The sequence below is a fragment of the Plecotus auritus genome (genome assembly GCF_963455305.1).
Source record: "Plecotus auritus genome assembly, chromosome: 6".
NCBI lineage: Eukaryota > Metazoa > Chordata > Mammalia > Chiroptera > Vespertilionidae > Plecotus > Plecotus auritus.
In genome coordinates this window covers 138,404,135-138,431,099 of record NC_137773.1, presented here as the reverse complement: position 1 = coordinate 138,431,099, position 26,965 = coordinate 138,404,135, and the positions used below count along the sequence as shown (strand labels likewise).

General features: G+C 40.2%; 1 protein-coding gene across 7 annotated transcripts in view; it reads right to left on the bottom strand.

Annotated features, from left to right (window-relative positions):
- Nucleotides 1-26,965, bottom strand: part of GRM7 (glutamate metabotropic receptor 7) — an 843,273-nt gene that overhangs the window by 425,857 nt on the left and 390,451 nt on the right. For all 7 annotated transcript variants that reach the window (XR_013960786.1, XM_080671907.1, XM_080671909.1 and 4 more), the window contains one exon: nt 1,958-2,099. Coding sequence is in view for 5 of the 7 variants with exons in the window: in XM_080671907.1 (XP_080528033.1) it covers nt 1,958-2,099 (142 nt within the window). In the remaining 2 variants the exon portion in view is untranslated. The remainder of the gene's footprint in view (nt 1-1,957; nt 2,100-26,965) is intronic.

Genomic DNA, 26,965 nt, shown 5'->3' with positions numbered 1-26,965 from the left:
TCAGGCCTGCAGGAGAGGGCAGTTAGGGGTGATCAGGCTGGCAGGCAGAAGCAGTTAGGGGTAATCAGGCAGGCAGGCAGGTGAGCAGTTAGGAGCCAGTGGTCCCAGATTGTGAGAGGGATGTCTGACTTCCGGTTTAGGCCCGATCTCTGGGAGGGAATTGGAGAGGGTGCAGGCTGAGTTGAGGGAATCCCCCCTCCATGCATGAATTTTGTGCACCGGGCCTCTAGTGTAGACTATAAACATATAAAATAATATATTTGTATATTATTGTACATTTGTAGATATTATTATATCTTCACACATATATCCTATCTAATAAAGAGGGAATATGCAAATTGACCATCACTCTGCCACAAAGATGGCGGCACCCACAGCCACAAGATGGAGGCACCCAGTCCTCTCAGCCCTGCCGGAGTCCCCCAGTCCGATGGGGGTGGCCGCTGAGAGCGGGCAGCATGAGTGGCCTGTCGGAATGCTTGCAGAATGCAAGCATTTCACCCCTGCTGTGGAGGGCCTCTGGGTAATGGGCACGGAGCGGTCGGGGGGGGGGGGAGGGGTAATGCTTGCATCGTTGTCCCAGCGACGAGGAAAGCGTTCTGTGCCCAGCCGTGGAGGGCCTCTGGCCAGGCCGGGCATGGAACGCTTGCATCATCGCAAGCATCCCGCCCCAGCTGTGGAGAGCCTCTGGGCCACGGAGAGCCTCTGAGCAGTAGGTGCACAGCGGCCAGGCCCTGCAGAGAGCAGAGAACCACGGGGAGTGAGCCTAAGCCATCAGGGCTCCTGGATTGGAGAGGGCTCCCCTGAGGGCTCCCAGATTGGAGAGGGTTCAGATTGGGCTGAAGGACCCACCCCCTGTGCATGAATTTCATGCACCAGGCCTCTAGTATGTTATATAACATGTGTATACTTATATTTGTGCACAGATTTGTGAAAAAGGAAGTTTATTGGAGCATTATTAATAGTTACAAAAGTCTGTAATCCAACTTAAATGTCAATCAATAGAGGGCAGTTAGATGATTTACAATACAGATATAAAATGAAATTCTGCACAGCTATTAAAAAGACTGAATAGATTTATAGGTACTGGCATTCAAGGACCTCCACGATAAAATGGCAAGTGAGGGCTAGCAAGGAGGAAAGGAGGATTTACACACAGTATGTAGCAGTTTGTGTAAAAGACAAACCGCCTCCAGAAGAACCTATAAGAAACTGGGAGGGACAACTTGTCAGCTAGGGAACAGGATGGAGGGGCTTTTACTTTTCCCTAGACCTTTGTATTGTTTCTGAGTTTTTAATCATGTGTAATTACTCTTTATTCTAAAAAGGATAAATAAATAAGGATTCTTGGTCAGGGTGGTGGCGGTAAGTTAAGAAAGTGGGGGATGTTTGGGTTCTAGAAACATTTTAGAGGTTAGCTCTCCAAGGTGTGGCCAAGAATGCAAGAAATGAGAAAAAAGGAAAGTTGAAATTACGATCAGATTTTTCACTCCAAGGAGGACTGAGATGAGGAAAGAGAGAGGAAAAGGTAGATTGAGAATGTAGAGATGTGGCAAGTGTGGTTTTGAACATATGGAGTCTGAAGCTGCAGCGATACAGCCAGCATTATGACATTTTTCTTTTAGATTAAGAGGAACATTCTTTGGTTAAGTCTGTTATATTTGGATATGTTTTCAATAAAAGAAACTTGCAAAGGTCTAGTGGTTTTCTCTTTTTATAAGTAATTAAATCCATTTTTTTGCTAATAGGTGGGAAATACAGGACAGGACAGCAACACACTGCAGCTTCATGGTTCCTGGTAATCGTGTGTGAGGTAGCAAGCATATACAGACTTGGCCACTGTGTAATTATAGAGTTGATTCTCTGCTCTCTTTCCCCTTTCTCTGCCAGTATTGGGATCTTTTTGTTTCCTAAAGTTGCAGCATGCATATTAACAAATGTCCCCAGTCATCCTTACTTTATATCCTCATCGTTGGCAAAAATCACGACGGCCCTGGAGTTGGGGGTGTCCAGGAGCTGTTTGATAATCCTATCAAAGTCAATGGTCCTGTCTTTGCGCTCCTGGGGGATTCTCACGGACTGGGCAATGCAGAGCCCACCTGTTTAAGAAAAGAAAGCAGAGTGTCAATCACATGCCCGAAGACACCAAAGAAAGTATCTGGGGAGGGGGGGATTTTGAATTTGAGAGCATAGCACTTTTTTAGTGATGTTGCTGAATGAGGAAGGCTTAAGACATTATGCAGGGTCCTGAGTTATTGTTCATACTTGGTGCACCATTCATGGTATTGCACAGCCTCATTCCCTTTGTAATGCACTTGTAAATGGGTAATTATGCCAAGAGATACCTATCATTGATTCTGGGGAAGTAGGTTGAGGTTCACTAAGTGGGTGGGGGGGGGTGTCTTTAAAATGAATGCAATACATTACAATCCTATCTAATAAAAGAGTAATATGCAAATTAACCATCACTCCACTACACCCACAAGCCACACCCACAAGCCACGCCCACCAGCCAATCAGGAGCAAATATGAAAATAAACCCAACCAAGATGGCTATGGCCACAGAGAGCAGGAGGGAGGCTTGGGTTTCCCCGGCAATGGAGGAAGCCAAGCTTTCCGCCTGCCCTTGCCAGCCCAGGCCTCCACTCAAGGCTACAAAGTTTCAATTACAGAAGATACATATATCCCAACAGAAATGGCTGCTGCCACAGAGCAAGCAGAAGGCTTGGCTCCACTCCAGGCTACAAAGTTTCAATAGTAGAAGAAATAAACCCCAGATACCAGGGCCTCCACTTGGGTCGCTGGGGGGTGTGGCCGGCCTGCAAACCACCACAGGCCCCTCGACCAGGCTGTCCCACACCCCAAGGGAACCCCACCCTGATCCGGGACACCCTTCAGGGAAAACCAGCTGGCCCCCACCCCTGCACCAGGCCTCTATCCTATCTAATAAAAAGTAATATGTAGATTGACCATCACTCCAACACACAAGATGGCTGCCCCCATGTGGTCAAAGATCCTGCCCCCATGTGAACACAAGATGGGCACCACAACATGGCCAGCAGGGGAGGACAGTTGGGAGGAACCAGGCCTGCAAGGGAGGGCAGTTGTGGGCGATCAAGCCTGCAGGGGAGGGCAGTTAGGGGTGACCAAGCTGGCAGAGGAGCGAAGTTGGGAGGGACCCAGGCCTGCAGGGGAGAGCAGTTGGGGGGGACCAGGCCTGCAGGGGAAGGCAGTTAGGGGTGACCAGGCCTGCAGGGGAGGGCAGTTAGGGGTGACCAGGCCTGCAGGGTAGGGCAGTTAGGGGTGACTAGGCCTGCAGGGGAGGGCAGGTAGGGGTGACAGGCTGGCAGGGAACAGTTAGGCATCAATCAGGCTGGCAGGGGAGTGGTTAGGGGGTGATCGGGCTGACAGGCAGAAGCAGTTAGGGGCAATCAGGAAGGCAGGCAGGTGAGCACTTGGGAGCCAGCAGTCCTAGATTGTGAGAGGGGTCCCAGATTTGAGAGGGGTCCCAGATTGGAGAGGGTGAAGACTGGGCTGAGGGACACCCCTCCTGTGCATGAATTTCGTGCACCGGGCCTCTAGTAAAGCTATAATAAATAAACTAAATAATAATGATAATGATAGGAACAGGTAAATCTTATCTCTGTAACTTCTCTAGAGTTTGCATTCCATTACTTTATATTTTTTTCTTCATACCCATCCCAACTTTTCAAGCTCAGAGCCAATGAAGTAAATCTAAAAATAAAACAATTACAAAAACACCACCAACAACTATTATAAATCATAGTAACACATTTTCATTTACCATGTACTATGTGCCAAGCCACAATTGTTTCATGTATGTTACCTCACCTTTAAAATCTTATAACATTAGCCATTTTATGCTTGAAGAGGATTAATAAATGAATTAATTTACTCCAGATTTCTAGGAGCTATATTGCTATTAACTGATATGATGAATATGAAGACAGAGAAGTACTCAGCCATTTCCTAAGCAACTGATATACACCCCACAGCGCCACCTCTTGCTTATTAGTAGCTCCTGGGTCAAGTACTCTAAATCATTCATGGCTCAGAGAGGAAGTGTCAAGGAAAATTAAGAAAATATTTCTAACTAAGTGAAAATGTAAGTGCAACAGATTAAAATGCATAGATTAGAGCTAAAGTAGTAGTTAGAGGGAAATACATATAATTAAATGCTTACATTAGAAAAGAAGAATTACAAACTAAGCAACTGAGGCTTTTAGCTCAAGAAATAAGAGAAAGGATATTGTAAACAACTTTATGCTAATATATCCAGCAGCTGAAATGGAATCATTCCTTGAAAGATATGAACTACCAAAACTGAATAAATAGATAACCAGCCTTTGAAGGTTTGGCTCAGTGGGAGGAGCGTTGGCCTGAGGACTGAAGGGTGCTGGGTTCAATTCCAGTCAAGGGCACGTGCCTGGGCTGTGGGCTCCATCCCCAGTAGGGGGCGTGCAGGAGGCAGCTAATCAATGATTCTCATCATTGATGCTTCTATCTCTCTCTCCCTCTCATTTTTTAAAAAAGCCTCAATGTTAAAAAAAAAAAAATAGATAACCCAATTAATCTTATATATATTTAAAAATACCAAATTCACAGTTTTGAAAAAAACTTCATAAGTGAAATATCCAGGCTCAGATATTTTCACTGATAGAGTCTATCCAACAGTTAATAAATAAGTAAAATATAATACCCACAATCCCTTCCAGAAAATAGAAGAGGAGAGAAAAATCACTCATTTCATAAGAGGGTATGAAAGACCCAAATCAAATAAAGAGATTACACAAACAAAAAAATAAAAAAATAAAGATTATACTTGCAAAAATCCTAAAAAAAAAAAAATAGCAAAACAAATATATCATGAACAAGTGGATTTCATTCAAGGAAAACAAAACTGATTCATTATTCGAAAATCAATTATAATTTGCATATTATCAGATTAAACAAAAAATTTTTTAAAATCACATGATGACCTTAATACATACAGAAAAAGCACTTACATCATTCAAAATACATTTATGATAAAAATTATAAACTTGGGTTAGAGGAGAAAATTTTTAGCCTAATAATAGGTATCTGCAAAAAGCCTAGGAATAATAAGCATCATACTTAATAGTAAGAAACCCCTAGTCAAAATTGCCATTTTTTATCACCCCTATTCAACATTGCACTGGACATCCTTGTCAGAGGAAGCAGGGAAGTAAAAGAAACAAAAGGCATACAGGTTACAAAAGAAAAAATAAAAGTGTCTCTACTTGCTTATTGTCCATGTCCACTCCTCCCCCAAAGAAACTGCCCCAAATCTCTTAAAATTAAAAAGTGAGTTAAGCAAGGTTATGGGGTATAAATTCAAAATACAAAAGTCAATCATATACCTATATGTCAGGAATGAACAATTGAAATTTTAAACTAAAAACAGTGTCACCCAAAATGCAGTGTTTATTTATAAGTCTAACAAAATATGTCTAGGACCTACATGTTGTAAACTATAAATATGGCTAAATGAAATTTTAAAATGATTTGAATAAATTCTACCCCATTTTAGCTATAGATTCAATGCAATTGCAACCAAATCTCAAGCTTTTTAGCCCTGGTCGGTTGGCTCAGTTGGTTGGACCATCTTCCCATATACCAAAAGGTTGCAGGTTCCATTCCTGGTCAGGGCACATATCTAAATTGGGAGTTTGATCCCCAATGGGGGCCCATGGGAGTGGCACCTGATCAATTTTCTCTCTCACGTTCCTATTTCTCTCTCTCTCTCTCTCTCTCTCTCTCTCTCTCTCTCTCTCTCTCATCTCTATCTCTATCTCTATCTAAAAAAATCAATGAACATATCCTCAGGTGAGGCTTAAAAAAATCTCAAGCTTTTTCAAAATATAGCAACCCCTAATTCTAACATTTATCAGAAAGGCAAAAAACAAACAAACAAACCACAGCATAATTTATGGGTACTTATAGATCAATTAGAGGCCCGGTGCATGAAATTTGTGCACTTGGGGGGGGGGTTCCCTCAGCCTGGCCTGCACCCTCTCGCAGTCCGGGAGCCCTCGAGGGAGAGGGCCTAAGCCAGCAGTTGGACATCCTTAGCATTGCTGCAGAGGCTGGAGAGGCTCCCACCACCGTCGCTGTGCTCGCCAGCCATGAGCCCGGCTTCTGGCTGAGCAGCACTCTCCCTGGAGTGCACTGACCACCAGGAGGCAGCTCCTGCATTGAGCATCTATCCCCTGGTGGTCAGTGCACATCATAGCGACCAGTCGTTCTGCCTTCGGGCCGAAACCTGCTCTCCAACATCCCCCAAGGGGTCCCGGATTGTGAGAGGGTGCAGGCCAGGCCGAGTGAGCCCACTGGTGCACGATTGGGGCCGGGGGTGGGGATGCAGGAGGTTGGCCAGCTGGGGAGGGACCGCAGGAGGGCTCCAGGGTGTTTCCAGCCCATCTCATTCAGTCCTAATTGACTAGACCCCAGCAGCAAGCTAACCTACCAGTCAGAGCATCTGCCCCCTGGTGGGCAAGCCGTTGAATGGCCTTAGCATATCATTAGCATACGACACTTTGATTGGTTGAATGGCCAACTGGATGACCAGACACTTAGCATGTTAGGCTTTTATTATACGGGATGGAACAGAAAAGAGGTCCAGAAATAGACCCACATAAATGAAGTCAACTGATTCTTGGCAAAGTGCAAAGGAAATAGATGGGGAAATGATAGTCTTTCCCACAGATGCTGAAACAACTGGGTATCCATATGCAGAAGTAATGAATCTTGACATATAACTCATACTGTATCCAAAAATTAACTCCAAATGGATGATAGACATAAGTGTAGAATCTGAAACTAGAAAACTTTTAGAAGAAAATGGAAACTCTGTATAACTTTAGGTTTGGCAATAAGTTTTTAGATATGACAACAAAAAGCATAATTGATACATTAAAAAAAATTGATGAATTGCATTTTATAAAAATTTAAAGCTTTTGTTCTATGAAAAATAGTATTAAGAAAATGAAAACATAAGCCAGAGTCTGGGGGTTGAGGAATTACCATAATATATAAAGCACTCTTAAACTCAGCAGTGAAAACACAACAACAACAAGACTCAAAATGGGCACACCATCTGAAGAGACACTTATAAGAAAAGATACAGAGATGGCAAATAAGCACACGAAAAGATGCTCAATATCAGTCATTGGGGAAATGCTAGTAAAACACAATAATTTATTACTACAAATCTATTAAAATGGCACTTTGAGTTTTTTTTTAAGCTAACAATATCAAATGCTAGAGAAGATGCAGAGCAATAGGAATGCTTGTTCATTGCTGATGGGAATGCACAATGGTACAGCCACTTTGGAAAATACTTCAGCTTTCCAAAAATGGTAAATACAGAATTAACATGCCAAGCAGAAGTTCTAATCCTAGATGTTTATCCAAATGTATTGAAAACTTATGTTCACACAAGTGTACTCACAAATGTTTATAGCAACTTTATTCATAATCACTAAAACTGGAAATAGCTAAGACATCTGTCGACAGGTGAATGGATAAACAAACTGTGGTACATCCACAATAGAGTACTCCTCAGCAACAACAAAAGAACTACTGATTTGTGGAAGAACATAAGTAAATGTTAAATGCATTTTTCCATGTGAAAGAAATCAAATGAAAAAGACTGCATAATGCAGAATTCTATTCAAATGACAATCTAGAAAAAAACAAACAAACAGAGGGGTGAAAAGTAAATCAGTGGATGCCAGGGGTTGGGAGAGAAAGGAGGGGTTGACTAAAAGGGACCACACAAGGGATTTTGGGGTATGGAAATATTCTGTGTGTTCCTGTGGTGGTGGACACCTGACTCTGTAACTTACCAAGAACAAACCACAATAATTCAACTTTAGTTTTTGAAAAAATTTTAAAAATCAATCAGCATATCAAAGGACCCCAGAATGGAATGCACACTGTGACAAGAGAACTCTAATTGTATTTAAAACTTATGAGGAAATTTCACTGAAGGAGATGAGTAAAAAGGAGACCTAAATAACTGGAAAAAATGATGTTTGACTGGAAACTCTAAGACTAAGGACAAAAAGAAGTGTATCTAAAATGGTTCTCTGATTTGTAAATTTTTCACAGGGATATGAGTCAGCAATTCTGGATCTACCTTCCATACTTGAGTGTTTTTTTTTAAGTGATTAAGTTGTAGATAATGAGCCAGGTTTCTCACTGTTAGGAAAAGAACTTATACATAAGCTAAAGAGTAAAGCTAGGATGAACCATGTGGTGCTAATGTCAAAAATATCAGTGTAAATTCATGTGTGAGTATGTGTGTGGAGGGAAGAAGGGAGGTGGGGAGAGAGAGAGAGAGAGAGAGAGAGAGAGAGAGAGAAGCTTTCATACATGGGTTGTACACTATCCACTGAGACAGCCCAGAAGCAATGACATCCCATGGCCACCAGCACACCTAGTGCCTGGATGTTGTTTTTTGAAACACCATCTTTCAACCAAAAGAACCGAGTCCCTTTGGGGAAGCAGCTTCTTTTAAGACTGGGGCAGGGCAAATACAAGAGACTGCAGTGGCAGGAAGCCAGAAGTACACCAAGGAAAATAAAATTGGGTGTGTCAAAAGGACAGAGGAGCCACCTGAAAGAGCATCCAATGAACAAAGCTAGGACAATAGGAAAAACAAATGAAATAACTATGGTAGCAGTATAGTTATTTCTGATACCATAAATAACTATATTAGTTTTTGATTATCCAAAGAGTACAACATACATGCATGAACCCTTACTGATACAAAGAAATGAATAAACAAATAAGAGAGAAAGAATAGATGTTACAGAACAATTCCAAAGAATGAATATAGAATGAATGAGGAAACAGCATATCACCATTAGAACATTATAATAGTAACTAGAGGCCTGGTGCATGGATTCATGCACATTTTGAAAGGAAATTAATTAGAAGGTGGCCAGCAGAGCAGGACTGGGGGAGATGAGCCAGACACGCCCTGGAGCCAACCTCTAGCCAGCCACACCTAGGGCAGCGCCAGGGCTCAAAGGGCATCTGCTGAATGAGTGGGGTCCCTCTGATAGGTGGGGTCCCTTGACCTGGCCTGCGGGAATCTGGCCGAAACAGGCAGTCCGACATCCCCCAAGGGGTTCCGGAGTGCAAGAGGGCACTCTGCAAAGTTACTGTCGCTCCACAGCTCCTGTGTTGAGCATCTGCCCCCTGGTGGTAATTGTACATCATAGCTACCAGCTGGTCAGCCAGTCGGCCGTTTGGCCAGTCAGCTGGTTGCTTAGGCTTTTATATATATAGATTGCTGCACATAAGATCCACTCATGAATGCTAATATGGGAAACTGTAAGGAAACACTTAACCTTTATCTCCCCTAAAATATTTACTAGTTACTCTGGTGGTTTTAACATATACCTGCAATTTCTTTGATTCTCTTCCTTTGAAGAGATGGAAATTAATTCCCTTACTGCTTCTAAAGAATATGTGTTTGTTTGTTTATCTGTTTTTAAAAAGAGTAACTTAATAGTGGAGAAATCTGACAGACCTGAATCACTAAGTTAATATCAATACTGATAAGTCAGGTTGATTTCATGAGACCCCTCATATGATGATCAGGGCAGCCCATTTGTATCTTATTCTTCCTCCAAATCCAAATTGAGGGACATTCTATGAAATGCCTGTCTTGTGATCCTCAAAACTGTGGAGAGCAGCTACAGTGTTTGGACAGGTTCAAGCCTTGGACTGATGAGAGGGCACAGTCCTCTCATTGCCACATGCAAGTCCCAGCTTGGAGGGCAGGGCCCTCCCAGCACAATTATAGCCAACAGCTATAGTTGTAAGCTTGAACCTATGTTCCGAACACGTGGCCCCATGTGCCTGAGTGATGTAGGCTTGATAGAGTTCAGGTGCATGTAATTGAGTAGGATCAAAACCCACCAGAATGTTGTAAACATCTTGGCCACGCCCTTACTTTGTCTCATGGAATCTGGCTATAAAATAAAGACACGGCTTGTAGTCCATGGCGCTGTCGCTAGCTCTTCATCAGAGAGGCTCTCCATCAGAGAGGGCAGCATCCACCCGAGACCCAGCTTTCATTCTCTTGTCTGTCTTTTCTAATCCTTCACCGCCCCCACTCAGCGTCACTGAACCTGGCTGAGCTGGCGCCGCACATAAGGCGCCCTGGGGCTGAGTATGCCATGGCCGTGCCAGCCCACCACACAAAACTGTCAAGATCATGAAATAAAAGATTGAGAAACTGAAACATGAATTGGATCCTGGAACAGAATAAAGGACATTTGTGTAAAAACTGGTAAAATCTGAATAAATAAATTCTGTAGTTGAGTTAATGATATTCTCCATTGTTAATTTCTCAGTATTGATAAATGTACACTGATTATTTAAGGTATTTATATTTGTGTTAACTTGGAGAGGGGTACATGGGAATTCTATTTTTGCAACTCTTCTATAAATCTAAAATTATTTCAAAAAAATGTGCATTTATGAATACATATATATGTATATATCTACCTGTCTATCTACCTACCTGTCTCGGTCTTGTCTCTAATAATTCCTATTTAGTAAGTAGTAGAGCAGGACCAGGACTCTGAATTTTAACAAGAGATTTAGGTCAGTGTTTATCATGCATTAGTTCACCTGGTGGACTTGTTAACACACCTATTTCTGGTCCCATCAGTGAGTTTCTCATCAGTGGGTTTGGGTGAAGCTTCTGAATTTGCATTTCTAACAAACTCTCAGGGGATGCTGATGCTGTTGGCGTGGGGACCACATTTGGGACCATTGCTCCAGGTGGCTTGGGGGGATTTTGAGAAAGATTCACTTAGTCTCTCCAAATTGGTTGCAGCCATTCAGGTAAAAGCAGGACTCACCCTAGCTGGTTTGGCTCAGTGGATAGAGCATGGGCCTGCGCACTGAAGGGTCCCGGGTTCAATTCTGGTCAAGGGCACATGCTAGGGTTGTGGACTTGATCCTCAGTAGGGGGCGTGCAGAAGGAAGCCAATCAATGATTCCCTCTCATCATTGATGTTTCTATCTCTCTCTCCCTCTCCCTTCCTCTGAAATAAAAAAAATATATATATTTTAAAAATATTTTTTTTAAAAAAGCAGGACTCATGCATACATATTCTAGCCAAACCTGTTTAGGGACCTCTTAGGATGGATCATTATGCTTTGTTAGAAGGTACACAATGATGCAGAGAGAAAGAGCACCTTGAGAAATACCCCAGGGTAATGGCAACTATAACCTCAAATATCAGGATTCCTCTCAGTCTGGAAACCAGCACAGAACAGGGAGGGACAAGATCATCTGCAGACTGTCCTGGGCCTGCTGAGAGAAGAAACAGTTACTTTACCATCTTCTGGGCAGAAGAAGGGGAATAATTCTGGATAGAAACCCAGCTTCCTATCAGGATTCAATTACAGCTGAGTGATTAAAGGGCTTAGAGCAAACTCCATTTGGAGATATGATTAGTGGAGGGATGGTCTTCACTCTCAGATTTTGGATGCACCCCGGAGGGGGAACCGATGCATGGAGTTCTGTGATTGCAGAATTGAGAGTCTCACCCGCTCTTGACAATTGCCCACCGGTGAGTGAAATCAAACAATTCAACAAAAGAGAGAAATTGGCTATTAACATGGTAATGGAGATGAACACAGTCATAAAGCTAACATGTGAAAAAGAAGGAAGATTGGAAAACAAAGGATGAGAGAGAAACATGCTGTTTTGATCTTCTGCTTTTGAAGGCTTGAGTGGTACCTGCTGGAAAGATAGTCACTTCATTTGCTTGCGATCCGTAAGAGCATGCATTAAGTTTAAACACTTATGGATACTGTACAGAGATGACCTCAACTCAAGCATTCAATTCAGACCAAGAGAGTAATGACAGAAGTGAATCACTGTGGGAAGAGAATGCTGGTCTTGTCTTCCATCAAGGAATGAAGTGGTCCACACACATGCTCACACCAACCTGGTGTTGGGACATCAGCCAGCCTCATTCTCAATAATGGTGACAACTCAGCACACGACATTCTTCTCTGACATGCAACCATATTTTCATCCCAAGATACTGCTCTATTGAATGCAAACCTTCTATTTATTGTTTGTGTTCCAGTTTAGTCCCCCGCAATGGATTCAGTTTGCCTGCTGTTTTATCTCTGATGTTACCTGGTCACCACTGTACAAGCACAATCTAAACTGAGAAGGTATGGGTTCTACATCAAGAGCTTAAGAATACAACTTTTCTTTCTCTGACTGGCTTATTTCACTTAGCATAATACTCTCCAGGCCCATCCATGCCGTTGCAAAAGGTAAGATTTCCTTCTTTTTTATATCTGAATCGGATTCCACTGTGTAAATGTACCACAGCTTTTTTATCCGCTCATTTACTGATGGGCAATTGGGCTGCTTCCAAATCTTGGCTATTGTAAATAGTGCTCCAATGAACGTAGGGGTGCTTATATATTCTTTCAAATTAGTGTTTCAGGTTTCTCTGAATAATGCAGTTTCATTTTTAATTTTTTTCAGGTCACTCCATACTGCTTTCCACAGTGCCTACACTAACCTGCAAACCTACCATCAGTGCAGAGAAGGGTGAAGGAATTAAGCAAAGAACAAAAAGAAAGACTCACAGACACACAACAGTATGGTGACTGCCAAAGGGAAAAGGGGTTGAGGTATAGAATAGGGTAAAGGGGAAATAAATGGTGATGGAAGGAGACTTGAGTTAGGATGATAAACACACAATACAATATACAGACGATGTACGGTGGAATTGTATAGCAGGAACCTGTATAATTTTATTAACCAATGTCTCCCCAATAAATTCAATTTAAAAAATAATATAACTTTCGAGGGCACTTTATTTGCATGTGAAAACTAAATGGAGTTAGACAGTGCTGGTTGGCATTGCAATTGCCAAATTAATTCGCACTTCTGCGGGGAGCAAACATGTAGGAAAAATTGGACAGTATCATCAAAAATGTCACAAATGAAGAGGCATGTCACAGACAGGACAACTCCGTTCATGACATGTCAGCTTTGGCTGAGAAAGCCCACTGAGGTAATGGAAAGAATTCCTGAGTCCCAGAAATCAATTTTCTCCTCAATTTGGAGCTGAAAACTGGTCAGTTTCCTGTCTGCCTGTGGTAGCTAGCAATCTGTAACAGCAAGCAGAACCTCAGGAGTCAGACCACAGATTGTTTCCTTTAAAAAACCTTTTTTTTCCCTCTCAAATAATTATGGATTCTTTTCCACCTAATAAGCAGAAGCAATAGCCATTTAAAGTTTGCAACTCAATTCTGTCAGAACTTATACACAATCCAGTTCCACTGATTATTTGGTCTATTATTTAGACAAGCCAATTCAATTTTGCAAATATTTATTGAGACTCTATTATGTGAAATGCTCTCTAGGATTTCTTAAAGAGAATAAGAAAGCAGCAGAAGGGAGCTTCAGAAATAACCTCGCTCAATTCCCCACTACAATTGAGGAAACTGAGGCCCTGAGAGTTTACAGGGAGAGTATTAATCAATGCAGAAGAATTGGCAATCACTGAGTGCTATGTGTCACATACCATTCTAAGTGCTTTCTATCATTGACCTACTCAGTGGTCATACAACCCCATGACCCTGTGACCTAGGTTTGCAAACATTCCCATCTGTATGAGAGGAAATGAAGGTATTCTGAAGTTAAGTAACTCATCCCAAATCACAAGTTTAATGGCAGAAGACTTCTAGAATTTTCATTTTTGTATACTTCATGCTAAATGGTAAGATAGCACTCCTATCTTCATATACTTTACAAAGAGAGAGGGGAGTGGGACAAATGTTATACAAGCAAAAATGCACGGACTTCACCCATCTCATAAGAGGCATCACCACAGGCTTTAGAGAAGATATTACGTCTCTATGGGTCATTTCACATCTGTGGAGGTTGCTAATGGAGGGACAACTAAGTGGAGAGAAGAGACAGGTCAAAGTGGAAAGGTCATTTTGGATAAGACTATTAACCGTCTGTCCCAGCTTTTTTCTTTGCTAATAGGTTCCTGGCTTTGCCAACAATAGCCTATCAATGATCACAGTCAAAGGGATCAATTCTGTTCCCCAATCTCCCAGTCTCTTTTCAAAGCAGGAATGACCATGTTATCTGTGAAATAGGCAGGGATTTTCTGGGGACAGTTGTGGAAAAAAAACGTGTTCTTTTGGGGAGAGAGACAGACTGGCCCCATTCTTCCCCTGCCTCCTTGTGGATGCTATGTCTGGAGCTCTTATTGCCCTCTTGGCACCATTGGGCCACAAGCAAAGTGATAAAAACCAGGCCATTAAAGTGGTAAAACAGAAAGACAGAAAGAACCAGTCCCTGAGGCCATGTGACCCTGAGCAGAACAAATAACTCCAGCAACCACTTCCTGATATTCCGAAAACAAACTGCCTCTTTACTTAAGGGACAGGCAGTCGGCTTTCTGTTATTTGCAGTTGAACACATTCCTACTTTACCCTTGCCTTCAAAGAATCCCAAGCCCAGTCCAGAACAGGGAGAAATCCCTGAGAATGAAAGAATTTCAAGGAAAGCAGAATTGCCCCTGCAGTAGGGATGCTGGGGAAGAGGCTCTTGGGCCCCTGCATGGGTTTGGAGAGAGAGCTTGCTGGGAACAGGAGGCAGAGTGGAAGAGAGTACTGAGTCATGTGGAAATGGGAAGTAGGTGGAGGAAGATGGGAAGCAATTTTGGTGAAAGGAGTTTGGGGCTTTTGATTTTTCTTAGTTACTAGCTCTGTATAATCTTTGACATATCCATGTCCCTTTGTGGATGGACAAGGGGGAGGAAGCAAAGGAGAGAGGCAGGAAGCAAGGACAGATGAACAGCAACTGACATATACTAGGTGTACCGGTTAATAATGTGGATTTTGTAATAAAAGTAAACGCGATTATTTCAAGAGAAACATCAAAAGTGCTTTATTTAAAGTAATGTCCATCGCTAGCTACACATTTCCCCCATCTCTCAGGTAATTTGTGGATACCGTCCCAATAGAACTTTTCTTGTTTTGAGGAAAACCATTCAGAGACCCAATTTTCCACTTCTTCATACGTTTTGAAGTGCTCAGAAAATGCGTGTGCCATCCATCAGAACAAGTGGTAATCTGAAGGAGCAAGATCTGGTGAGTACAGCGGGTGGGTTAATACTTCCCAGGCAAGATCTTTTAACATGTCTTTAACTGGTTTTGAAGTGTGTGATGGTGCATTATCATGAAGCAAAGTTACTTTGCCGTGTCTTCTGGAACATTCTTATCATTTCACAATCAAAGCCTGGTTCAAATTGATTAATTATGTTGGTAGCGATCAGTATTAATGGTTTCACCTGGTTTTAGAAGCTCATAATACACCACACCTTCCTGATCCCACCAAACGCAGAGCATTGTCTTCTTTCTGAAGCGATTTGGCCTTGCAGTCCATGTTGATGGTTGACCTGGATCAACGCATGATTTTGTGCATTTGGGATTCTCAAAAGAAATCCACTTTTCATTGCCAGTCACAATTAGATGCAAAAAAGACTTTCGTGCCATTGAAGCAACATTTTACTGATGACTTTTCGGTTTTCCATTTGTCTTTCGTTCAGTTGATGTGGCACCCATTTTCCTTCCTTTAAAATCTTTCCCATTGCTTGTAAACGATCGGAAATTATTTGCTGAGCAACGTTTAATCTTTCTGCAAGTTGTTTTTGAGTTTGACACACATCTTCATCCAATAATGCTTGTCATTGTTGGTCTTGAAACGTTTTGAGTTGACCTGGACTTTCTTTGTCTTTCACATCGAAATCATCACTTTTAAAGCGTTTAAACCAGCGTTCACAAGTATCTTGAGATGGAGCATGTTCACCATAAGCTTCCCAAAGTATATGATAACTTTCAGCAGCACTTTTCTTCAAAATAAAGTAATGAATTAAAACTTCAGCAAATGCTCTTTTTTTTTGCAAGAAATTCGACATTTTTGAGCGTAAAAATATCTATGATGTTACCACCTTCAGCAAATTTGACATATGAAGTTTTGAAGCTTGCTGTCAATACAAAATAGCATACATATCAAATCGCATATATATCAACATATGTGTAACTCCATCTATTGAAAAAAATCTGCATTACTAACTGGTACACCTATGTAAATATCAATTTGGGGAGCAAGGAGAGATGAGCTTACCTACATAAAATATGATGAAATGCAGTAGTTAGAATGAGGGGTTGGGGTTGGACTGCACAAGACTTTGTAAGAAAAACCACAAGAAACTCTAAGCTTGGGTGAGAAAGGTTCTGCTTATGCTTTGCGACTGGGACCCCATCTCTCTCTGAGAGCAGAACCCATACACTCTCTGCAGGTGCTATCCAGAGGTTAATCAGAATATCTTTCAGGCAAGAAACGTTGGACAGCAAGTCTAAGGTAAGCGTGTTCAGGAATTTCAGCGGCATCATTTCACCTGCAAAGAATTTGCATCATGCTTTGGGAAACACTGAGGCTTCGAGCTATCTTGAACAGAGCCATGTATATTCTGGCTGACTTGATCATAGAACCTAAAACTGAAATTACACTTAGTACAATCCTCCCATTTTAAAGATGGTGCAAATTGTCTGAAGGGGAGAAGAGACTGACCAGCGTAGCATCAGAGCTGATGCTCTGAAATTAAGCTTTTTTAAATTCCTAATTTGATCATCTTTCAGCTGATGGTGTTACATTGTGAGTTGCTTTCTTGGCTGTTTTTAGATCCATGCATCCATGCAATTATTCAAAAAATTATTTGCTAAGCATTTGCCATGCCTCAAGCCCTCTTTCAGTTGCTAAGGATATAGAAATCAACACAAAAGATGAACATCCTACTTATCCATGTAGGCATATAGACTTATAAGGCTGATTTCCTTTTAAATTCTCTTTCAAAACTGTGATGATCTCTGCTGATTCTCTGAATTTAGCTTACAAACAAAATCCCAATACGGAACATCAAGTTCTTCTCAAAAGCGATGAGCTTGGCAGGTCCTGAGTGGGTTAATCAAGAATGAGCTATGATTCAGGAAACCATTGGAAAGCAAGCTGCCCCTTTCCCTGAACAAGAACTAAGAAATTGGCTGAGTTTTTACAGTCAGTGTATTCCCTGTGGCTTGAGCAGTCTCGGCCAGCCGTCAGAATCAATTGTCACTTGTCTCAAGCAGCAACTCCATGAGGATGTCCCCCTATGATCTCTGGACAATAAAAAGGAAGTCAGCTTAGGAGCCTAGAAACACGGCTGATATTTCCAAACTACTGTTTGCATTTAGTCAGTTCTCACTTGGATGTGTGTGGGCGAAATGGAGCAGCCCCAGTTTATGATTCATTTTAAATCTTGAAAATTAGGGGATAATGGGCTACCCTATCTGTGTGGGAATCCACCCAGAGAATTCAAATTCAGTGGGAGTTTAGAGCAGGCACATGGCTATATAAAGACAATGATTCCATTATATTTCTAGGGCAGTGTTTCTAAAGATGTGATTTTTACCTTTGTGAATTTGCCAATAACCTAGGTGTGCATTTCCGACAGTGGTTTTAAAAATAATTTCCATACTACTATTTTCCCTGAATAAATTAATGAGTGATTTATGTCATTTTTCATTGGGTCTTTTACTAAAGCAATATCTTTCCCCCATAATGACTTCTTTTATTGGTCCAAAACTATTTTAATTCCTCCATTAAAATGTTATTTTAATACTACCAAGTACTAGAAGAGGCAGGGAGACATGGGGATACTCATCAGTTTTATGGATGAGGGGATAGGAGGTTGGAAATTTGGTTGGTTTATCCAACACTATGTAACTACAGATAGTACCTGGATAAAAACTGAGAACACCTGACCCTCAATCCAGAGTTACTTCCCTACCAGCTCAGGAATTCTGATGAGATTTTCTCCCCCATCCACCCCTTACTCTCTCCTCCATCACAATCCTTTCAATGAATCAATAAAACAAATGGAATGCTTATAACTCCTGTGACTTGCTAGGTTATCATACTCTTCTGAATAGTGCACCTTTTAAAAAAATCCATATTTACTGATTTCAGAGAAGGGAAGGGAGAAGAAGAGAGAGATAGAAAAGGGAGAATCATTGTTTGGCTGTCTCCTGCACTCCCCCTACTAGGGATCAAGCCCACAACCTGGGCATGTGCCTGACCGGGAATCAAACCCTGACCTCCTGGATCACAGGTCTAAGCACAACCACTGAGCCATGCCAGCCAAGCTGAATAGTGCACATTTTTGTTAAGTCTTTTACAACACTACCTTTTCATTTCATGAATCAGTGAAATTTATTTGCCAGATATTTTAACTCAACCCCTCTAAACACATATACTAGTATTTCTCTTTGTGTAACTTTAGAGGAGAAAAATAGAGTCTTCATCCTGTCACTAGAAAAAGAAAAAAATTGTGCTTAGATCTCAGGCTTGTTTTCCATAGTAAGTAAAATGTTTAACACAGAATTTAACTTTGTAAAGCAAAAAAACAAACAAACAAAAAACAAAAAAGCACACACATTACTTTCAAATGATTAATGCTATCAGTGTGGATAACATTTTGCCATACTGGATATCAAAATTAGAATTATCTTGATATCATTAATGACTAGCTATCATTAATATAGTGACCTCTGCAAGCTAGATGATAAATTAAATAGAATTTTAAGAATTATGCTATTTTCAGCATCTTCTTCTGCAACTATCTTCCTCTTCCTCTTCTTGTCTCTGCTAAGATATATTAGTCCTACAGCAAACCACTGTTCGCTTAAGACTTGAAAAAGTATACATATCAATAAAAGCCACTTTAAAGGATTTCAATGTTTATCATCATTTTAAAAACCTTGCTATTCATCAGTATGTATGTCCCAAAGCAAAGAAGTGGAAACAAATGAATCATGCATTGACTGATTTTAAAAACATGTCACCCTCATCATTTCCACAAGCTCAGAGAGAATTCCCCCCCTTCCTCACTGAGGAGGGTAGCAGTTGAGGCTTGGTTTCTTTAAGCTGATGTTTCTTTAAGCACAATAGGTAAACATAGATGGTGGTTACCATCATAATCATCTATGTGACTATGGCATGTGGCTTTGTATCACTGCTTCCCAGAAGACTGATTACTAGTAAACTGTTAATAAGAAGAAGGGAAGAGTTCATTGAGTTTTCAGGGGGTCTTGGATAGAACAAGAGGTTTGAAATAGATTCCATCATATTCCCATTTACTGGTTTGCCATTGGAGAAGTCTTGCTCAATCTCATTGTTTTTTACAGAATTCCCACAAGAAGTCAAGTCACAGAGCTACTTACTGAGTGTTTAGGTCACTTAAGGGCTTTAAGAACCTACCTCCGTAAATCTCTCCAGACAGGCCAGTGTATTGTTTACAAATGAGAGAAGGGCTTATAAATAGGATTATTCTGAAGATCAACCTAGTCACTTCCTTCCACAACATTAACTTGGTTGATTTAAAGGGAGTGCAAGCCCTCTGTCCAAGAATTAGGAAATAGACTCTTCTACAACTATCTTCCAAGTGATCTACCCAGAGCTGTACCTGATGAAGCTGAAATCCTGTTCTAGGTAGGATTAAACCTTTGGTTAGTATTAAACCAAAATGACCTTCATTCTCAGCATGTTTTAAAACATACTTGCCTTCTGTGATATATTCTTATGATTTGGTAATAGAAATGGAAGTTTTCATTCTCAAACACAAAGTATTAGTCAAAAAATAAATAAAATCACACTTTTAATGATCTCAATATAAATTCCATCAACCATTTGCAAATCTTGAAAGAAGATAGAAAGAGATATGTATGTAGATATCCTCAAATCCTGGAAAGAGACATGAGTAATTGATCATACAAAACATGACCATTTTTTTTAAAGCTTTATGTTTTGGGACACACACACACACACACACACACACACACACAATAAGAAAGCATAAGGCATTATTTTTATTTTATAATCAAAGGGTTATTGAAATTAAGTAAATGAAATAAAAATTAATGAGAAGGCTATGCTCCATGCATAAAAATAACACCAATGCTTTTGAAGCAGCTGGGCCTACAAATCAATTGCTAGCATCAGAGCAACACCCACAAGGAAAGAATGTGAAGAACAAACATTTGTAGACATCACATTATTTCTATCCAGAGTATAATAAGTCAGCAATGTTACAAACCTCAGATTTACCAACTTGCTTGAAAACTGCCAAATTACATCTTGAAATGTGATTACTTTTAAAGCAAAATATTAAGAACACACACATAACCTTGTAGCAGTGAATATGGGTTTTAATTTAGGTTGAGCCAAGCAATCATAGGAGATTGACATCACACTGTGATCTAAAAAGGGGGGAGGGGTTACTATCAGGAAAGTAAAAGGATCTGAAATTCTGAAGTTCAGCTTGTCCCTCTGGGGTATATAAGTTTATACAGCTGTTGTGAGTAGAGACACATGTGCCATACATTTTACCCCTGGTTCTTCTACTACCTGCACATTATTGAACCATCTTCCCTTATAAGTTATGGTTTTGTGATCTTGGAAGGGAACACATACTAATAGTTATGGAAGCCTTACTGTGCATTAGACCCTATTTGATACCCATGTATAACCTTCATTCAATAAAATCACATAACAAAACTACAGGTTGACTCAAAGGCAAACTGAGGTGGGGGTGGCAAAATACTCAGGCAGCAAGAGGTGTACTATCTGTAGAAATTTTAAAAAGAAACAATAGAAAGAAAGTCATCTGCTTTTCATCACAACCACATGACAGCAATTATTAACAATGGAGGTGAAAATACTCTTCTCCCAATAATTTTTTGTTGATTTAAGTCAGAGGTTGGCAAAATTTTTCTGTAAAGGGCCAGATAATAAATATTTTAGACTTTGCAAGCCACATGGTCTCTGTCTCATCTACTCAATTCTGCTGAAGCATGAAAGCAGCCAACTTCCCTAGAAAATATTTAAAAAATGGACATTTAAAAAATGATTTATAAAAATAGGAAGCTGGACAAATTTGGCCTGAAGATCAAAGTTTACTGACCCCGAGGAAAAACCAAGATGGCGGCATAGGTAAGCACCTAAACTGCTGACTCGCACAACAATTTCAAAACTACAACTAAAAGACAGTACGGACATCATCCAGAACCACAGGAAGGATGGCTGAGTGGAAATTCTACAACTAGAGGGAAGGAGAAAAGCTCACGAAGAATCAGAGGAGCAGCAAAGGGCTGAGGTACAGAGGCGCGCGCACAGAGAGGAAGGGTGGCTGAGTGCCTGGCTGACTTTCTCTGGCGGGAGGGGGAAGGAAGCCCCCGAATGCACTGAACCCCAGTTCCGACTGCACTGAACCCCAGTTCTGGGCGAAACAGCGTGGACCCAGGCTCATACAGGGGGAGTCTGGACTGTCAGGTAGAGAGAAAGGCACACAGAGACTCGGAGACTCAGGGGAGCCATGGCGGGCAGGGGTCTGAAGGCGCGCGTGTGTGACTGCTTGCAGAGAAGACTGAATGCGAAGGTTGCCGCAGGCTTTCCCTAGTGGAAGGGAGACAGAAGCTCCTGACTGCACTGAGCCCAAGTTCTGACTGCACTGAACCCCAGTTCCAGGCGAGACTCTGGGGACCCATGCTCTTACAGGGGGAATCTGGACTGTCAGGCAGAAACACCCGTGCAAGGGCAGGGCTGATAGGAAGCCAAGACTATCTGCTCTGCCCTGAGACTGCACCCCATCCAAGCTGAGCACAGAGGCTTTTGAAATTTTGCAAGTCTGATCCTATAAGGCTGTCTCCAGAACCGAACTTCTCCCAGCGTAGACACAGCTGATCCTCACAGCCAATTGGCCTGGAGTTCAATTCCTCCCAGTGATACCAACAACAATCAAGACTTAACTACAACAAGGCTGTACACACAGTCCACAAAGGGGTACACCAAGAGTGTCCACCTCAGGTTAACTGGGGAGGCCGACCCACTGGGCCATATAGGAAACCTAGCACACAAAGCTACCCTACCAACTCAGGGAAGCAACGAAAATGCAGAGACAAAGAAACAGATCACAAACGAAAGAAATGGAGGAAAATAAACGACTGGATATAGAATTCAAAACCACGGTTATAAGGCTTTTCAAGAATATCCTAGAAAAGGCCGATAAATTTAGTGAGACCCTCGAAGATATGAAAAAGGACCAACTAGAAATTAAACATATACTGACTGAAATAAAAAATATTATACAGAGACCCAACAGCAGACTAGAGGAACGCAAGAATCAAGTCAAGGATTTGAAATACAAAGAAGCAAAAAACACTCAACCGGGAAAGCAAAAAGAATCCAAAAAGTTGAAGATAGTGTAAGAAGCCTCTGGGACAACTTCAAGCGTACCAACATCAGAATTATGGGGGTGCCAGAAGAAGAGAGAGAGCAAGATACTGAAAACCTATTTGAAGAAATAATAACTGAAAACTTCCCCCACCTGGTGAAAGAAATAGACTTACAAGTCCAGGAAGCACACAGAACCCCAAACAAAAGTTATCCAAAGAGGACCACACCAAGACACATCATAATTAAAATGCCAAGAGCAAAAGATAAAGAGAGAATATTAAAAGCAGCAAGAGAAAAACAGTTAGTTACCTACAAGGGAGCACCCATACGACTGTCAGCTGATTTCTCAACAGAAACTATGCAGGCCAGAAGGGAGTGGCAAGAAATATTCAAAGTGATGAACAGCAAGAACTTACAAGCAAGATTACTCTACCCAGCAAAGATATCATTCAGAACTGAAGGGCAGATAAAGAGCTTCACAGATAAGAAAAATCTAAAGGAGTTCATCACCACCAAACCAGTATTATATGAAATGCTGAAAGGTATTCTTTAAGAAGAGGAAGAAAAAAGTAAAGATAAAAATTATGAACAACAAATACATATCTATCAACAAGTGAACCTAAAAATCAAGTGAATTAAAAATCTGAGGAACAGAATAAACTGGTGAATACAATAGAATCAGGGGCATAGAAAGGAAGTGGACTGATAATTCTTAGGGGGAAAGGGTATGGGGTTGCAGGAAGAGACTGGACAAAAATCGTACACCTATGGCTGAGGACAGTGGTGGGGAGGTAAGGGCAGAGAGTGGGGTTGGGGGTGGGAACCAGGTGGAGGGGAGCTCTGGGGGGGGGGGGGGAGGAGAAACAATTGTAATAATCTGAACAATAAAGATTTATTAAATTAAAAAAACAAAACAAAAAAACAGTTTACTGACCCCAGTCTAAGTTCTAAACAATTGTTGCAATTACTGCTGAACTTTGTCATATATGTATAAGCTTTAAATTAAGATTAGTTTTCTCCCTTATCCTTTAACCAGTGTTGTATTCTACATAGAAATGAACTTAGAGAATCTCAAATTAGTCAGTCAGTCTTTGACACATGCAGATTCAGTTACAACATTCATTTCAAGTGTAAGTTCATAGCAGGAATCATTCAAGCTCATGCCAAGCATACATCTGCGTCCAACTCCTATAGTATTGCCCAGTCTTGCATTTAAATAGTACATCTGCAATAATCAAGGCAGGTGTTACAAATTATATTACACACCCTTGAAATAAATTTTTCAACAAAGACATTTGAAAAATTAATCCTAAAGAAATAGAGACATGTGCATTATGGCAATTTCTGAAAGTATGATGAAATAGGAATATTATGAATTTGAGCCAAACTTATGTTCATCTTTAAGAGTTTCTTATTAGTATATCCATTGTTTCTTGAAAAACAAATCCTTTTGAAATGAAATTAATTAAAAGTGCCCTTCGATCAACTTTAAACAAATATAGATCAACAAATCTGCCTAAGTTGTCTACTGAACATGAGTAAGCAAAGAACATCATTTTTTACAAAATAGTTGAAAAATTCACAGAAGTTAGTGTCTAAACAGAAACTATAATGCCATTATGTTACTGTAACAGGGCATCTAATGTACAGGTATAATATTTTTTCACTTTTAAAAGGGTAATGTATTTTAAGTTTATACCTTCCTATATTCCTATTTTACACTGTAATTTTAATTAGTATGTTTATAATTTTATTAAAAGCATGAATATACATATGAAGTATAATTAGATTTTTACCACTTGCTTTCCCCCCTATCATTACTATTATTATTCATTTAATTTCATGCTAATTATTGTAAATAATTTTGTCCTGTAGAGTAAGGAGTTGTTAAAAAATTATTTACTTTGAATGTCAAATAGGTTAAGTATGCCCCAAAAGTAAACAATGGTTTTGTTTCATAAATGGAGGAGAAGGTGAAAAGATGATTTATCCAAGACCAGTCAGAGGTAAATTAAGCTTGATTTCAAAAGTAAGTCTAATTACAGATCCAAGAAAAAGTGCATATACATACACGCCACACATCATATACATCACACATACATGCACCATACACATATAAGACATACCACACCACACACTCCATAAACATACCACATACATATATCATACATACCACACACATCACAGACACATACATATATATTACCTACCACACAGACCATACCACACTAACCACAAACACCTATGCATACACATATATCATATAACCACACACACCACAAACTCACCATACCATATGACACACACCACACATACCATGTATTTTCACATCTCACACACACCACACCCCATACACTCTTCACTCCTGAAGTAAAAAACTCTGGTATTTTGCCAATCAGCATTTTGTAAGTAGGTGTATCTGTGATTATGAATATTGTGATTTCTATTTAGCTAATTAAACCTGGGGAAATTAGTGTATTTCTCTCAATTTCTTTCAAAGCTCATTTTTCTATCACAGCTTAATTGAGTTATTGGGCTGCAATAGAAACAAATTAAGATTCCCAATTATGTTTTCCTCTCTCAGGAAAGATAGTGATACTGTAGTCCCAGTTATATTTGGATTGCTGCTTTACAGAGGTATAACAAGTCCTTTTAATTAAAAGACCTAATATTCTGAATTGGTGTGATTGATATGTTGTTGGAATCAGCTTTCATATACAATTGGCTTTATTAGAAATTTAAAATAAAATATCAGGTCAAGAACCCCATTTATTTCTTAAAAAAACAAAACAAAACTCCTGAAGTATTTTTGTGTATCAATAAATCTTCTTTGTGAACTTTGTAATTGCCACTAAAAATCCAGGTGTACAATTGAGAACAACCTTTGAGTGATTTGGCACAATTTGGCTATATTTCTGCTGATATTCATCTGAAATACTACTCTTGATAAAAGTATTTCTACCATATAATGTCTCAAAGCCTTTAAATATAACTCTTACTTATCTGACAAAATTCCTCTTCAAACTCTTCTTCCTGATTTTCATTTTACAGTAAATCTTACAGTTCCTGTAACTTTTCAGAGCAAAAGACTCATTCATTAACTCAACATCCCCATGAGAGAAACAAGACTCATCCTTATATTATTTATTTGTTTACACTTTGGTGTTTATGCTTATTTTCTAATATTAATAACATTTTCTATCGGTAACTGAAAATAAAACTCTCGTTTGTGAGTACTTAGTGTGTGACAAGCTTTGCATCAAGAAATTTAAGTTCCAGTTTTATGAGGTTGACACTACTATTGCCTCCATTCAATAGATGTGAAAACTGAAATACGAAGGCGTTAAATACCTTTTTGTGGGTCACACAGCTACAGCGCAAGCATTCTATACTGGAACTGTGTCACTGGACCCATGTTCTTAACATTTCCCCCCACTCAGAATCTGGAACTAGAGAGATTAAAATGAAGGCCACAGAAAGAGTACGGGGTAGGTTCAATATAGGTTTCAATTAACCAATAAGAATCAAAGCAGAAGAGTAAAGCAATCTGCATACAATTAAAGTATTTGATAATGGCACCCATAATGAACACCTAATCTTAAATCTCCAGGCTCAGGGTTAATCTTTGGTTAAATGGAAAGGAAGAATGTGTATTCCCTCTGGGCCACATTGCTCAAACAAAGTCCCCTCTTTTGGGAGATGTTAATGAAAGAGTACTGTGGCCAAACACATTTGGAGATTATTGCACATTATAACTACCCTCAGTATTTCATGATATGACTTTAATATAGTGAAGGCTGTGAGAAGTCCTGCAGAAAAGACACCTTCTGACTCGTGTTTAATCATGTTGCCCACATTTACTGGGTCACGGATTCTATTTGTGTAGGCAGAAAAATGACACCTCCAAAATGCCCAATCCTTAATCCCCAGAAATACTGATTATGTTATGTTTTATGGCAAGGGAAAATTAAGGTTGCAGATGAAATTAAGGTAGTTAATCTGCTGACCTTGAGATGAGGAAATTATCCTAGATTATCTAGCGGGCCCATAATAATCACAAGGGTCATTGTAATTGAAAGAGGAAAGCAAGAGTCCGAGCCAGAGAGAAATATAAAGATGCAACCCTATTGGCTTTCAAGGTCGAAGGTGGCCAATAAATGCAGTCAGCTTCTAGGATCCGGAAAATGCAAGGAACTAATTTTTTAGTCTCTAGGAAGAATATAGCCTGTAGACAACTTAATTTTAGACCACTGAGACCTGTCTTGGACTTTGGAACTCCAGTAGGATAGAGAATACATCTTGTTTTATATAGTATTAAGGCACTCATTTTAAGGTAATAAAAATTGCTGTTATAGCAGCAAATAAGAAACTAATACACTTTTTTTTTTGTAACACCTATTGTCAAATTTACTTGTGGAAAAACTGATCTAGTCCATCGTCCTGGCTTGAAGAGACACATCTGGAAAGTTCGAGGAAGACAGAATTCTGATGTTTTAATGCAGTACTTCTCAAATTTTAACATCAAAATTGTACCACAGGAATTGTGTGGGTACATTTCAAAAATACAAATTTAAA